Source organism: Neoarius graeffei, chromosome 24 (assembly GCF_027579695.1).
Source record: "Neoarius graeffei isolate fNeoGra1 chromosome 24, fNeoGra1.pri, whole genome shotgun sequence".
In the NCBI taxonomy this organism is placed as follows: domain Eukaryota; kingdom Metazoa; phylum Chordata; class Actinopteri; order Siluriformes; family Ariidae; genus Neoarius; species Neoarius graeffei.
In genome coordinates this window covers 48612459-48627836 of record NC_083592.1, presented here as the reverse complement: position 1 = coordinate 48627836, position 15378 = coordinate 48612459, and the positions used below count along the sequence as shown (strand labels likewise).

At 42.4% G+C, this 15378-nt stretch overlaps 1 protein-coding gene across 1 annotated transcript in view; it reads left to right on the top strand.

Annotated features, from left to right (window-relative positions):
- The window catches only part of ckap2l (cytoskeleton associated protein 2-like), a 127725-nt gene that overhangs the window by 61201 nt on the left and 51146 nt on the right, over positions 1-15378 (top strand). The window contains exons 2-3 of the mRNA XM_060907411.1: positions 9841-9907; positions 10008-10071. Of these exons, the coding sequence (XP_060763394.1) occupies positions 9841-9907; positions 10008-10071 (131 nt within the window). The remainder of the gene's footprint in view (positions 1-9840; positions 9908-10007; positions 10072-15378) is intronic.

Genomic DNA, 15378 nt, shown 5'->3' with positions numbered 1-15378 from the left:
CATGACAGGCACTGGAGACCTTGCGGCCAAAGCTCCGAACAGCTGCGTCTACAATGGAGGTAGAGAACATGGTCCACTCAGACTCACTCAATGTCCCCCGCCTCCCTCGGAAGCTGGGAAAAGCTCTCCCGGAGGTGGGAGTTAAAGACCCCCCCAACAGAGTGCTTGGCCAGACGTTCCCAGCAGACCCTCACCATATGTTTGGGCCTGCCAGGTCTGTCCGGCTTCCTCCTCCACCAGCGGATCCAACTCACCACCAGGTGGTGATCACTTGACACATCAGCCCCTCTCTTCACCCGAGTGTCCAAGACATAGGGCCGGAGATCAGATGAAACGACAACAAAATCTATCATCGACCTCCAACCTAAGGTGTCCTGGTGCCACGTGCACTTATGGACACCCCTATGCTCGAACATGGTGTTCGTTATGGACAAACCGTGACTAGCACAGAAGTCCAATAACAAAACACCACTCGGGTTCAGATCGGGGAGGCCGTTCCTCCCAACCACACCCCTCCAGGTGTCACTGTCGTTGCCCACGTGAGCATTGAAGTGCCCCAGTAGCACAATGGAGTCCCCAGTCTGAGCCCCTCTCAGTACCTCTCTCAGGGACTCCAAGAAGGCCGGATACTCTATACTGCTATTCGGCCCATAGGCACAAACAACAGCAAGAGCCCTCTCCCCAATCCGAAGGCGCAGAGAGGCGACCCTCTCGTTCACTGGGGTAAACTCCAACACATGGCGGCTGAGCTGGGGAGCTATAAGCAAGCCCACACCAGCCCGCCGCCGCTCACCATGGGCGACTCCAGAGAAGTGGAGAGTCCAGCCCCTCTCGAGGAGCTGGGTTCCAGAGCCCAAGGTGTGCGTGGAGGTGAGCCCAACTATCTCTAGCCGGTACCTCTCAACCTCCCACACAAGCTCAGGCTCTTCCCCCCCCCCCCCAGCGAAGTGATATTCCATGTCCCAACAGCTAGCCGCTGTGTCCGGGAATCAGGTCGTCGAGGCCCCTGCCTTCGACTGCCGCCCAATCCACACTGCACCGGCCCCCTACGGCTACCTCTGTGGGTGGTGAACCCACAGGAGGTCGGGCCCACGTCACCTCTTCGGGCTGAGCCCGGCCGGGCCCCATGGACAAAGGCCCGGCCACCAAGCGCCCGCATACGAGCCCCAACCCCGGGCCTGGCTCCAGGGTGGGGCCCCAGCTGCGCCATACCGGGCGATGTCATGGTCCTTGATTGATTCTCCATAAAGGTTTTGGTGAACTGCTCTTGGTCTGGCCTGTCACCTAGGACCTGTCTGCCTTGGGAGACCCTGACAGGGGCGTAATGCCCCCGACAACATAGCTCCTAGGATCATTCAAGCACACAAACCCCTCCACCCCAATAAGCTGGCAGTTCTAGGAGGGGTCCTTTAATATTCCCGGAGTTATATGCATCCATAAATATGTGAATAATTGCTGGTGGCTCTGCTGTGTTGCAACCTTTCAGTTTTTTTACAAAAATAGTCATGGAACTGTAAGTACCTGTAAAAGTCATGTCCACCTAGTCCATACATTTGACATAAATTATTAAAGCTGTTAAGTTCCCAGTTTTTAGCAATTTTGCATACAGCAGTAACACCATTGTAAGGTTTCAGAGACAGAGACCCAAATGCAGATCAGTTTGGCAGGTTTATTCTTTTAACACAGTCACAAGGTCAGGGCAGGTAAAAAGATTGTTTCAATGCAGTCCTCAACACGTCCAAAAACAAAAAGGCACAGAAGATCACTGTGGGCTTCGTGTTCAAAGTTACTCAGTCAGTTCACAAAAAATCCAACAAAAAATCCAGCAAAGCACAGAGGTTAGTAGTAGTACTTTCAGATTCAAAAAGTCATTGAGGCAGTCCACAAAAATCCATAAGAACAAAACTCAAAGGTTCCAAGCAGAATTCCAGATTCCACTGGTTACTCACGGACAAACAGGATAATCTTCACAGGCAAAAACAGGTTCACAAACATCAGAGTCAAGGTCAGGCGATCAGAGGGCTTAAGTAGCAGTCCAGCACACCGAATTAAGCAAGAAACAGTTGACACTGATTACAATGGTGATTGAGTCAGGTGACAAAGGTGAGGCACGAGGGGGGCGTGGCAGGAGACCAAAACAAAGGGCACATGGGACATCAAAACAAACACACTGTCAACACACCCGCAGTACTACAACTGTCCAGTGGGTGGCCAGAGTTCAAGACTTTCAGACTCTAACAATAATAGGTCCATTGTTTATACATTACCTATGATCTAGTAATGCTGGTGTGAATTCAGGGTCATATGCTGGCCATCTAAGTAGTTTTATCTGTTTTTGGAGTTCAAATTTTTTAGCCACCTCCACCCATACCTTCAATGAGCAGTTAACCCATTGGCTCTCCGTATGTAATATTTTTTTCCTCCATTCCCACACAACCAAGCAGTGATTGTATTGGTACCTCTGTTAATGATAACTCCATGGTTTTCCATTTAGCCTCGTAAGAATTACACCAATATACTAGGGGTCTCAGTTGGGCTGCTAAATAGTAATCCCTTAAAGATGGGTGGAAAATTTAACCCTTGATCTCTGTTTATTCCAGATGAATCGTGAAATATGTTTATTCCACTTTCTGAATTGTTTCAGAGGGATTTCCACTGGCAATGATAAAAAGAGATATAATAACCTAGGAAGGATATTCATTTTTATTGATCTAATTCTGCTACCGAAGTCAAGAGGCAGCAGGCTCCACCCATCAAGGTCTTCATATATTTTTTTGTTAATACAGTTATAGTTAATATTGAATAATTGTGTCATGTCTTTAGACAAACTCACTCCCAGATATTTAATACAGGGTGCGCTCCAATTAAAACTATACATTGCGTTGAGTTCTTCTGTAGGTGTGTAATTAAATGTCATAACCTGTGTTTTATGTATATTTAGAACATATCCTGAATATTCCCCATATGTTTTCAGCATTTTCATTAATAGAGGCAGGCCTAAATTAGGATTTTGTATTGTGATCAATACATCGTCTGCGTACAGACTTATTTTATATTCCCCTTCTCCCATGGAAATACCTTCTAATTCTGTCTGCTGACGTATTGCTTGGGCTAGAGGTTCGATGAATAAATTAAATAAGTTGGGGCTGAGAGGGCAGCCCTGCCTGCAACCATGTTGTAAAGTTATAGAATCAGACAGACTGCCATTAACTTTAATTCTCGCAGTGGGGGAGGCATAAAGTGCCTGAATACAGCGTATAAAATCCTTACTAAAATTAAATCTCTTCATAACTAAATACAGAAATTCCCACCCAACTGAATCAAACGCTTTTTCCGTGTCTAAACTGAGAATGATAGCACTAATTTGGTCTTTGTTAATCTGTTCGATGGTATGTAAGGCTCTTCTTATGTTGTCCTGTGTCTGCCTATTCTTTATAAATCCCGTTTGGTCCTCGTCTATTAACGGGGCATTACAGGTTCCATTCTTTTTGCTAAAATGGTGGCATACAATTTATAGTCTGAATTTAAAACACTAATAGGTCTGTACCATTTACAGTCCACTCTGTCCCTGCCTTCTTTGGGGATCACAGATATGAAGGCCTCTCTCCAGGAGGGAGGGAGGGAGGGAGCCTCCTTTTAGAATGTAATTAAAACTAGACTCCAGATAAGGGAGCAGGTGATCTTTCATAGACTTATACCATTCTGGAGGAAAGCCATCCGTGCCGGGTGATTTGTTAGCGTTCAGACTTGAGATTGCTTTACTTATTTCCTCCTTTGTTATTGGTGAGATAAGTTTATCATTAGCTTCTTTACCTAGTGTGGGAAGGTCTAAGGAGCTCAGAAATTCAGCAGCTGCGTGGTTATCAACCTGTTCTGGTTGAAAGTATAAGGATTTATAATATCTTTCAAATGCTTTTTGTATGCCTTCCAAATTGTTAGTAATTTTATTTGTAGTAGAGTCTCTAATCTTGTGGATGGTGTTTTCTGCCTGTTGTTTTTTGAGCCTCCAAGCCAACAATTTTGCAGCCCTAGGGCCAGCCTCATAATATCTTTGTTTCATGAATCTTATATTTTTCTCCACCTCCTCACCTAGTATTTTATCTATTTCCTGTTTAGTATGTCTGATTTGTTGTATAATCGAGGGTTCTTTATTTGTTATGTGTATTTGTTCCAGGTCTCTCAGTTTTTCCTGTAAACCAATTAATTTTTGGGTTTTCATCTTTTTAAGTGCAGCTGTCCTGGCTATAATCTTCCCCCTAAGAACAGCTTTAGCTGCATCCCATAATATACAGGGGTTTACTTCACCATTATTATTATCCTGCATGTATAATGTCAAGTCCTTCTCCATTGAATTTCTAAAGGTATGGTCATTTAGTAAACCGGTATTAAGACGCCACAAAGTTTTTCGCTGTCTACCATCTAAATGTAAAGTTAGAAAAATCCCTGAGTGGTCTGAAAGATCCCTCTGACCTATTCTACAATATTTCAGCCTATGTAGATCTTTGTTATACATGAAAAAATAGTCAATCCTTGAATGGGCTGTATGTCTAGCCAAATAAAAAGTATGACCTGGAGTTGAACCATTCAGAGCCCACCATACATCAATAAGTCCCAAGTCTTTCAGTACATTGTTTATGCGTTTTTCAATCAAATTCCTTCTTCTTATTCTATTAGTTGTATCTAAAGAAGGGTTCAGAAGTATATTAAAATCTCCTGCACAAATGAGAGTCCCGTACGTTTGTGATGTAATTAGTTCAAATATCCTTTTGAAAAATGTTATATTGCTCCCAGGGGGAGCATAGACATTAAACAATGTTACTTCTTTCTGGTCTATCTTCCCTTTTACCAAAACAAATCTACCTTCTCTATCATTAATTTGGGATATTAATTCAAATTTGACAGTATTTGAAATCAACATAGCTACTCCCCTTCTTTTTCCTTTCTTATATGATGAGAAGAAGGTGTTTCTAAACCCCATCTTTAAGTTTTTCATGTTTGGCACCTGAAAGGTGCGTCTCCTGCCAAAATGCCACATTTATCTTGTCTCTTTTTATTTTAGCTATCATTTTGCTTCTTTTGACCGGGTTATTCAGCCCACTCACATTCAGAGACAGTATATTATAGTGTTGATAATGTGTCAGTCTTACATTTGAGACATTCTTGTGTCACCCCGGACCATTGGTAACAAACAGTACAGCATAGAACAAAACTTTGTAAAACAGTGAACTGAACTGCCATCAGAAAAGCAGTCATGTCACTTTAGACAGTGAGGGGGCTGGCCACAAAGTGGGGCCCTCAGTAGTGGGAAAAAAAGAAAGTTTGGTGGCTCTGTCTTTTGCCCGTGGGCATCAGCCTATGTTTTAACTAAACATCATTATAATGAGATAATGGCGAAATTATGATTAAATGTCTCACTCATCCCTTGCTGTGGCTCCTGGTTCCGTTTTGCGGTACTCTTTCAACTTCTCCCGAATCTGCTCCTGGAACCGGTGCTTTTCTCCACCGGGTCCGACCTCCGTTGTCTTCCAGGGTAGACGCTGAGCCAGCGTCTCTTCCGAGATGTCTTTGCTCTTGGTCCTGCCGCCGGGGATCTCGCCCACCGTATATCCTCTCCTCCGCAGGTCTTCTGCTGCTTGTGCAGCGCTGTTGTACATTACAGGGCCCGTTTCAAAAAAAGCACGCATTCTTGTTAGTGGGGTCTGGAAACGTACGCCATTATCTCGTAGTATTTTCTTGATGGGTATATATTTCCTTCCTTTTGTTCTGCACCTCAGTTGCATAATCATGATCAAAATACACCCGTTTGTTTTGGACATGGAGCTCTTTTTTCCAGGCGCCGTGAAGTTTCTTTTCTTTGACAGAGAACTGGAGGAAACGAACCACCATTGAGCGTGGTGGGGCACTCGGTGGTGGTTTCGGTGCCATGGCGCGGTGTGCGTGCTCAATCCCCAGTCCACAGCCAAGTTCGCTCCCCAGATCTGTCTTGATGAAGTTTTCAATAAAAGTCACTGCTGACGTGTCCTCGGCGTCGCCATAGATCCTGATATTATTGCGCCTGGAGCGCCCCTCCAGATCGGTCACTTTTTCCTGTAGCGCCCGCTGATTAGTAAGCAGCTGGGTGAGAGTATCTTTGACTCCGATGTCCCATCTTTCCATGTTGAGCATGTTTTCCTCCATCTGGCCTACGCGTTCCACTGCCCCTTCAATTTGGCCTGTCACATTTTGTATTTTCCGGTTTACTTCTGATATAAATTCATCCATTTGTTTTTTAATATCTTCCCTGAAGCACGTGCGGAAGTCTGAGAGGTCTTTTTTCAATTCGGCCTGGAGCGCTGCCATTCCCGTAGTCATAACTTCACTCACCACCATGCGTATTGAATCCAAAGTTTCGGTCTCTCTGTGGCCTCCATCTTGTTTTGGAGTTTTGCTAGCTTCAGCCTCCATCTTGGATTCTCTTTCAAAGTTACTGCGTAGTTCATACCCTCCTTTCTTGACTTTGTCCCCATTCATCATCGAAGCAAGATGCAATTTGTTCGTTTGTGTGTAGTATTAATGAGTTATGAAAACTGAATTTAAGGCTGATGCCCGGAGCTCAATGACTATGCTGCCATGCCGTGTAGCGCGCCACCGGAAGCCCTCGCCATATTTATTGATCGATTCTCGTGCTCTGATTGGCTGAGCTGGACCACGTGACCACACCATAGTGCATGTAGTTATGTTACAGAGTCAGGCAGTGTACTACAGAGGGTAACTGAGAAAGCCAAGCATGCAGACATCTGGAGGGAAATTTCATATATACTTTGGAAGTATTTTACAGGGAAATGGTCAGTAATTTATTAGCTGAGAATGCACCAGAAGACATGTAAATTTCAAATTTTTTAGGGGGGCATGCCCCCAGATCCCTCTAGCATTAGCATGCCTTTGGTTCGCCACCACAAATTCCAGAGCTGCCTACTACTTTTTTTAATCCGGCTACTTCAGATTTTCTGGAGAACCCTGCAATATGTAATGCTGAACACTGATACATTATACTAACATGTTTTAACACTTTATATTTCATTGATTTTTAGTTAAAAACAAACGCCATGTGACCTCATCGACCGGATTTAGCAACTACTAATGCCTTTAGCAAGTACTAATGCCTATATTGAGGACACCCATTGCAAAGAAGCTCTTGGCACAGTTGCTCTTAAGGCTCCTTCTTGTGAGTGAGTTCAGGAAAACCACGTACAACAACATACATTGCTTAAGAGCATCTTTAAACTCACTCTTTAACCGTAAAGTGCAATGTTATTGAGAAACCCACCCCTGGGCTTTGCATATTGCTGGGTTTCACGTGACGTCACTTTCGCCACATTAGTTATTCAAAACTTTAGCTGGTTGTCTACCAAAGCTCTGCTGACAAAGCGTTTGTACGGAGAAGGTGCATTGCTCGCATGAAAAATGCCTTACGCTTGCATTGTTTTAGGTTGCTCGAACCGATCAAACCGTGAAACTGATAAAAGTTTCTTCAGGGTTCCCCGTGAACTAATAAAAAAGGGTGAATGAACACAGGATTTCACAAAAAGACGTCGAGAAATGTGGCTTTCGAACCTCTCACTGAAATCAAAGGGAGTTGAGTCGAAGCACGCTCGAGTTTGCAGTGATCACTTGGTGAAAGGTTTGTATTTCCCTCTCAGCTATGTCCATAGTGTTGTCCAAGTACTTTTCTTGATATGTGTCATTATTTTACGGTACTTTTTTTAGTAATGAAGTGCTAAAGTCCCCAGCTGTTTCTTTGTTTACTCCTCACAAAGTCCATATGCATGAAGGTTGCGACAAAATTCTTCCCCAGCCGTACAGTTACAATGCGCCGTGATCACTTCTCCGTCTTGTTTAACTAAGATCCAGGTCTTTAAAGGGGTTTCTGATGATCTTTGTGAATGATTTACCTGAGAGATAAGAGCCAACACAAGTGAGAATCAAGCCAACTGTTCTTTGTTTACACTTCAACTTGCAGCGCTTCGTTGTAAAGACGTGAACAAAAAACTTAAAAAAAAATACTTACATGGGCAAAAACAATACAGGATTCATTGGCCAGCGACTTGATAGCGAGGTCCTTTACCCAGCCGCATACAAAAAAGTTGTAAGCCTCCGTACTCTTCCATGGTTTCATCTGTTTTGCGGTGTAGAAGGACGTCTGCAACACCAGATAGTTCGAGATGTCGGGGAACTCGACTGAAGGGCAGTTTTCGAGATTGTATGACAAATCCTTCTTTCCCAGTCTATAGACCCTTTTCAGTCACGTGACCTTCGTAAACGCGACCGCCATTTTGGACATGTAGTGGACTTCGGCTCGAATCGGTTTGAATGCGAGGAAGGCGACAAACATGAAAAAGGAGCGAGATGCAGAAAACTGTATTTACTAGTTTACTGTAATTATGATCTGGCAGCTATTTACACCGGATCCAGTGTAAATAGCTGCCGGCGCCAACGTTCGAGCTTGCCGGAGCGCACTCCGGCCGGCCGCAAGCTAGCGCGCTTCGGCCGGCCGCGAGCTAGCGCGCTCCGGAACCTCGGACGTTGGCGCCGGCAGCTATTTACACTGGATCCGGTGTAAATAGCTGCCAGATCATAATTACAGTAAACTAGAATGGAATGTTAACAGCAATGTAATGCCTTTTCTGGCTAATTTTATTCGTCTTACCTCCAACAAAGTGGTCACTACACAAGCGTTGGTATGCTGCTATCCATCTTCTCCGTCGGTCAGCATCTACCGGGATCCGATAAAATGATAACCCTTGCCTTGTGTGTTGATGGTTACTACATCCAGGTGCACAACAATATAGTGGCATGATGGAAGTCTTGCTGAAAATAAACACTTTCTTTGCTGCCGTTCCTCAATGTTGGCTGTGGTAAACTACTGGTAGTACATGTCCAAAATGGCAGCCGCGTTTGTTGTGACGTCACGTGAAAAGGGTCCATAGGGGTCGATTCCATTGCACATAGCAATCTTCTGAATATATCTAAAGCCAGCAGTGGCTTCTAGATTACGAGCATACTCTGGTAACTTATCGCTAGTTGTTTGCACTACAGCAGCCGTTTAGACCACCAGCTATTTCACTTCCAGTAAAACTGCTAAGAAAAGTCACGTGGCTGAAACCCAGCAATGTGTACACTGGCAAACTGTAATCTTGCTTTAACGTTCCTTTTGGACAGCAAAGACTTTTCCCTGGTTTGACTCCCATGCAGGTCAAATCTGTCCAATCTCTTTCTGATTATAGATGGGTGCACTTTCACACCAACAGCTGCAAGAATTACCTGCAGATCCAATGATGAAATTTTGGGGTTCTTGGAGAATTCTTTTAGCATCAAACAGTCTACTCTTGGGGTGAATTTGCTGGGGCTGAGTTTCTAGTCCTGGACAGATTGGCAGTTGTTTGAAATCTACGCCACTTGTAGATGATTTTCCTTACAGTAGAATGATTAGAAATAAATCATTTAGAGCTCTTTTTAAATCCCTTGCCAGATTCTTAGATATCCAAAACCTTTTTTCTGAGGTTCTTAGAGAGCTCTTTAGATACTGGCATGATTAAACCACACACTTCCATAGAAAAGAAAACACCAGACCCTAGATGTCAGGTTTAAATAAGACGGGTTCTACTCGCACCTCCACCTGCAGGAGGTTCGAATAAATGGGACCTCATTTGGAAAACCGGAGTCTAATTTTATGTACTTGAAAGTGTGATAAATGTAAGGGTGTACTTAACATTTTTTTAGTGATTTTTTTAAAATTTAAATTATGAAAATGACTACAGCATGAAAAACAATTTGTTCTCACAAAATCTTGTCACTTCACAGAGATCCGCAAGCAGAAACTTGCCGAATATCTGGCAGCGAAAGGACGGTTAAAACCGCCCAATCCAAAGTAAGTCATTTACAGTTTGAAGAGCTTAATCCTGTTGAAAGGACAAGTGTCTTTTCCTTATTTGATTTATTATTTATTATTTTCTTGATTTTATTTCAAGGCCTTATCTAAGGAACAGTGCTGTTGTGACGAAGTCCCTGGGAGCAGTGCAACAATCTCACACTGTAAGTTTAAATACCACAGTCAGAAAGAAACCGGAATCCCACATGTCTGAGAAAAAACAAAAACAAACAATTTGCAGGATATTGGGACTCGCTAAAATGAACCATCATGCCACATTTTGTCATTGTTTCCATTGTTAATGATCTATATGTGCTGAATTTGGATCATTCCAGAGTAGTGAGGTACAGACTTTGAATGGTCAAATCCTGTTTTCACACAGTCTTCCTGAAAATGTTTCTGATTAGAAGGACTTTTCCGGCAGACAGCACGACACGGTGATCTTCAGAAGTTTGTGATGGAAAACGGGCACAGGTTCTCAGTAGGGGTGTAAACACCATGCTTCCGCACAATTAACAGTTATTCCATGAAATCGAGTCGTAAATGAGCTGAGCGTAGCACCGAGTCGGCTATAAGCCATGTGCGACCATATTGAGTGGAATAACTGTTTTATTCTATCCACATTCACTGGATTTTGAGAAACGGCATATTTATATTTTGCAAATTCGATAAATAAAAACTTTATACCAAACATCCAACAAAATCATTTCCGCTTAGAATGTAAACAAACCAGCGAAACGACAGAAGCAATTTGTGAAACGTGATAATAATAATTCTTGAAAAATAATTTAAAAAGATATGTTTTTACCATCAAATACTTTTATTCCATATTTTGTTGCTTATATTTTGTATTCTTTGGGTTTTGTTTTCGAGTAATTTTTATTTCAGCCTTGGTTGGTTCAGCAACACGTGCCGCCATTTTTTTTCCTCTATTCAAGATATATGAACTGATATCCTAGTAGTAGAGTAGCCAATCAGAGAGCATGATTGCTCATATCCAGTGAATGTGCAGAAATAACCCTTACAGAAAAAACACATGAATTTCCCGTGTATTTCACGTGATCACATGTTACCACATGTAATCACATGTGGAATACATGGTATCAGATTTTGTAACGTGTTACCATGTAGAGCATATGTGTAAAACATGTTACCACATGTGTAAAACATTCCCACATGTGATTCACATAAAATTGGGCCAAAACCACGTTTCCCATGTGCAAATAACATGTTTCCCATGTGCAAAACACATTTTCCACATATTTCACATGTGAGAAATCACATGTTAAAGTCACATGTGCAAAAGTCACATGTGATCACGTGAAAAATCACATGTGAAGTTCATGTGTTTTTTCTGTAAGGGAATACAGTATAGCTAGCTAGCTCGCATTGATTTGTATGTTCTCATTAAAGTCTGTGAAGAGTCATCCAGGTCATAGTAACTGTGGGTGGTAAAAGAGAGCAACTGGACTTGCTTGACAAGCAAGTCCAGTTGCTCTCTTTTACCACCCACAGTTCTCATTAAAGGTGGTTCCGGTAAAACTGGCATCCTTTTTCTTCATCATCTAGCAAGCAAACCAGTCAAAAGTTTGTGCACCCCTAGTCGTTCATAGGTTTTTCTGTATTTTGTATTTTCTACCTTGTAGAACAATACTGAAGGCATCAAAACTATGAAATAACATCTGGAACATGTATGGAATTATGTGGTAAAAAAAACATTAAAAAAACACAATGTTTGATATTTTAGAATCTGTGGCATATCCACCATTTCCCTTGATGATGCTTTGTACACGATTGGTGTTATCTTAACCAGCTTCATGAGGTTGTCACCTGGAATGCTTTTCAATTAAGAGGTGTGCCTTGTCAAAAGTTTTTAATACGTCTGAAATCATCAACAGGGATGTGATTTTTCTGCGAATGCGCGGAATTCCGCTTTTTTCACCTCAAAACTTGAAAAAAAAAAGTTTCCAATTTTTCCCTCAAATCCACATTCGTATCCTATTCGTTCCGACTTTGTTTGAAAGATGGCAGCCTCGGATTTGCATCTTTACGCCTCGATCATGGAGGCTGCCATCTTTCAACTCTTTGTTTGAAGCGAGCGCATTCATTGGTTGTTACAGAGCGATGGGCCAATCATGTACCTCATTTCATCTCATTGACGTAATTACGTCATTTACGCAATTACGTCATTGAGATGAAACGAGGTACGTGATTGGCCCATCGCTCTGTAACAACCAATGAACGCACTTGTTAGATAGCTGTACGTAAGCTCGCTTCAAACAGAGTTGAAAGATGGCAGCCTCCGTGATCGAGCGTAAAGATGCAAATCGAGTTAAAGAAATGGACAGAATAGTGAAAAACAAGTTCCGCTGGGAATGGTTGGAGAAAGAGGATGCTACAGACGTTGGACATGAGACTGTGAGACATTTGTTCAGCGATTTCGTTCTTTGGGGAGAGGGCAGAGGTCTCTGGCTGTCAAGTTTGGGGATACTGGGACCTCCCCTGCCCGAGCTACAAGCGTCCAAAGTCGGGCTGGAGCCCGGGATAGAAACGAAACCTAAGCGGAGCCCCGCGGCTCGCCGCGGGGCGAATTACGTCCCAAGGCGCGGGGCTAGCGGGCCCTGCCGCGCTGGTTCTTTGGGGTGTGTGTGTGAGTGAGAGTGTGTGTGTGAGTGAAAGTGTGTGTGTGAGTGAGTGTGTGTGTGTGTGAGAGAGAGTGTGTGTGTGTGAGAGAGTGTGTGTGCGCGAGTGAGAGAGAGTGTGCGCGAATGAGAGTGCACGCGAGTGAGAGAGAGAGCACGGGAGTGAGAGCACGAGCGAGAGAGAGTGCGTGCACGCGCGAGCGAGTGTGTGCGCGCGCGAGTGAGCGAGAGTGTGTGTGTGTGTGTGTGTGTGTGTCAGAGTTGCATGTTGACCATTAAATTGGCTTGAATTTGTTAATCATGACAAGTTTTTTCTTGTGTGTTTGCTTGCCATTTTAGTACAATTTTTAAGTCAGAAAACCCCAAAACCCAGGAGCTTCGGGGGGCTTCCCCACTTGTCCCCCCACCAGGGTGCTGCCCTGGACCAGCTGGGGGCCTGCGGCCCCCAGACCCCCGGCTAAAATTTTCGGATAATTTCACCAGCCCCAAATCACATCCCTGCATCAATCAATCAATAGTAAATAATAAAAAAGTAGAGTAAATAGCCCTATTCCACAGTAGTAATCCATACAGTATGATGTCAAGAGCCACTCAACTAAGTAAAGAAAAACAATATCCATTGTCACTTGGACATAATGTACTAAATTCCTGGCTGACAGGAGTGGATGAACCTATTCAAACAGTAGCACGGCTGCAAATAAAACACACCCAAGAAGGCAGTGATAATTTCATTAATCAGTGTCATACTTTGTATTCTCTTGGTCAATGAATTTTGATAAGATCATTTCACAAAAATCTGACTCAGAGAGAGAGAGAGAGAGAGAGAGAGAGCACTGAAGTCTGTGAGCAGAAGTTTCCTGAGCACAAAAAAGCAGTCTGAGTGCAAAGAGATGGACTCAAACTGAAGCACAGAACATTTGAGCAAGCAATAATTAACAGTTATTCCATGAAATCGAGTCGTACATGAGCTGATAGCTGACGAGGCACGTAGCACCGAATCAGCTATAAGCCATGTATGATGAGATTGAGTGGAATAACTGTTTTATTCTATCCACATTCACTGGATTTTGAGAAACGGCATATTTATATTTTGCAAATTCGATAAATAAAAACTTTATACCAAACATCCAACAAAATCATTTCCGCTTAGAATGTAAACAAACCAGCGAAACGACAGAAGCAATTTGTGAAACGTGATAATAATAATTCTTGAAAAATAATTAAAAAAGATATGTTTTTACCATCAAATACTTTTATTCCATATTTTGTTGCTTATACTTTGTATTCTTTGGGTTTTGTTTTCGAGTAATTTTTATTTCAGCCTTCGTTGGTTCAGCAACACGTGCCGCCATTTTTTTTCCTCTATTCAAGGTATATGAGCTGATATCCTAGTAGTAGAGTAGCCAATCAGAGCGCATGATTGCTCGTATCCAGTGAATGTGCAGAAATAACCCTTACAGAAAAAACACATGAATTTCCCGTGTATTTCACATGTGATCACATGTTACCACATGTAATCACATGTGGAATACATGGTATCAGATTTTGTAACATGTTACCATGTAGAGCACATGTGTAAAACATGTTACCACATGTGATTCATATAAAATTGGGCCAAAACCACGTTTCCCATGTGCAAATAACATGTTTCCCATGTGCAAAACACATTTTCCACATATTTCACATGTGAGAAATCACATGTTAAAGTCACATGTGCAAAAGTCACATGTGATCACGTGAAAAATCACATGTGAAGTTTATGTGTTTTTTCTGTAAGGGAATACAGTATAGCTAGCTAGCTCGCATTGATTTGTATGTTCTCATTAAAGTCTGTGAAGAGTCATCCAGGTCATAGTAACTGTGGGTGGTAAAAGAGAGCAACTGGACTTGCTTGACAAGAAAGTCCAGTTGCTCTCTTTTACCACCCACAGTTCTCATTAAAGGTGCTTCCGGTAAAACTGGCATCCTTTTTCTTCATCATCTAGCAAACAAACCAGTCAAAAGTTTGTGCACCCCTAGCCTTTCATAGGTTTTTCTGTATTTTGTATTTTCTACCTTGTAGAACAATACTGAAGGCATCAAAACTATGAAATAACATCTGGAACATGTATGGAATTATGTGGTAAAAAAAAACGTTAAAAAAACACAATGTTTGATATTTTAGAATCTGTGGCATATCCACCATTTCCCTTGATGATGCTTTGTACACGATTGGTGTTATCTTAACCAGCTTCATGAGGTTGTCACCTGGAATGCTTTTCAATTAAGAGGTGTGCCTTGTCAAAAGTTTTTAATACGTCTGAAATCATCAATCAATCAATCAATAGTAAATAATAAAAAAGTAGAGTAAATAGCCCTATTCCACAGTAGTAATCCATACAGTATGATGTCAAGAGCCACTCAACTAAGTAAAGAAAAACAATATCCATTGTCACTTGGACATAATGTACTAAATTCCTGGCTGACAGGAGTGGATGAACCTATTCAAACAGTAGCACGCCCGCAAATAAAACACACCCAAGAAGGCAGTGATAATTTCATTAATCAGTGTCATACTTTGTATTCTCTTGGTCAATGAATTTTGATAAGATCATTTCACAAAAATCTGAGTCAGAGAGAGAGAGAGAGAGAGAGCACTGAAGTCTGTGAGCAGAAGTTTCCTGAGCACAAAAAAGCAGTCTGAGTGCAAAGAGATGGACTCAAACTGAAGCACAGAACATTTGAGCAAGCAATAATTAACAGTTATTCCATGAAATCGAGTTGTACGAGTTGATAGCTGACGAGGCACGTAGCACCGAATCAGCTATAAGCCATGTACGATGAGATTGA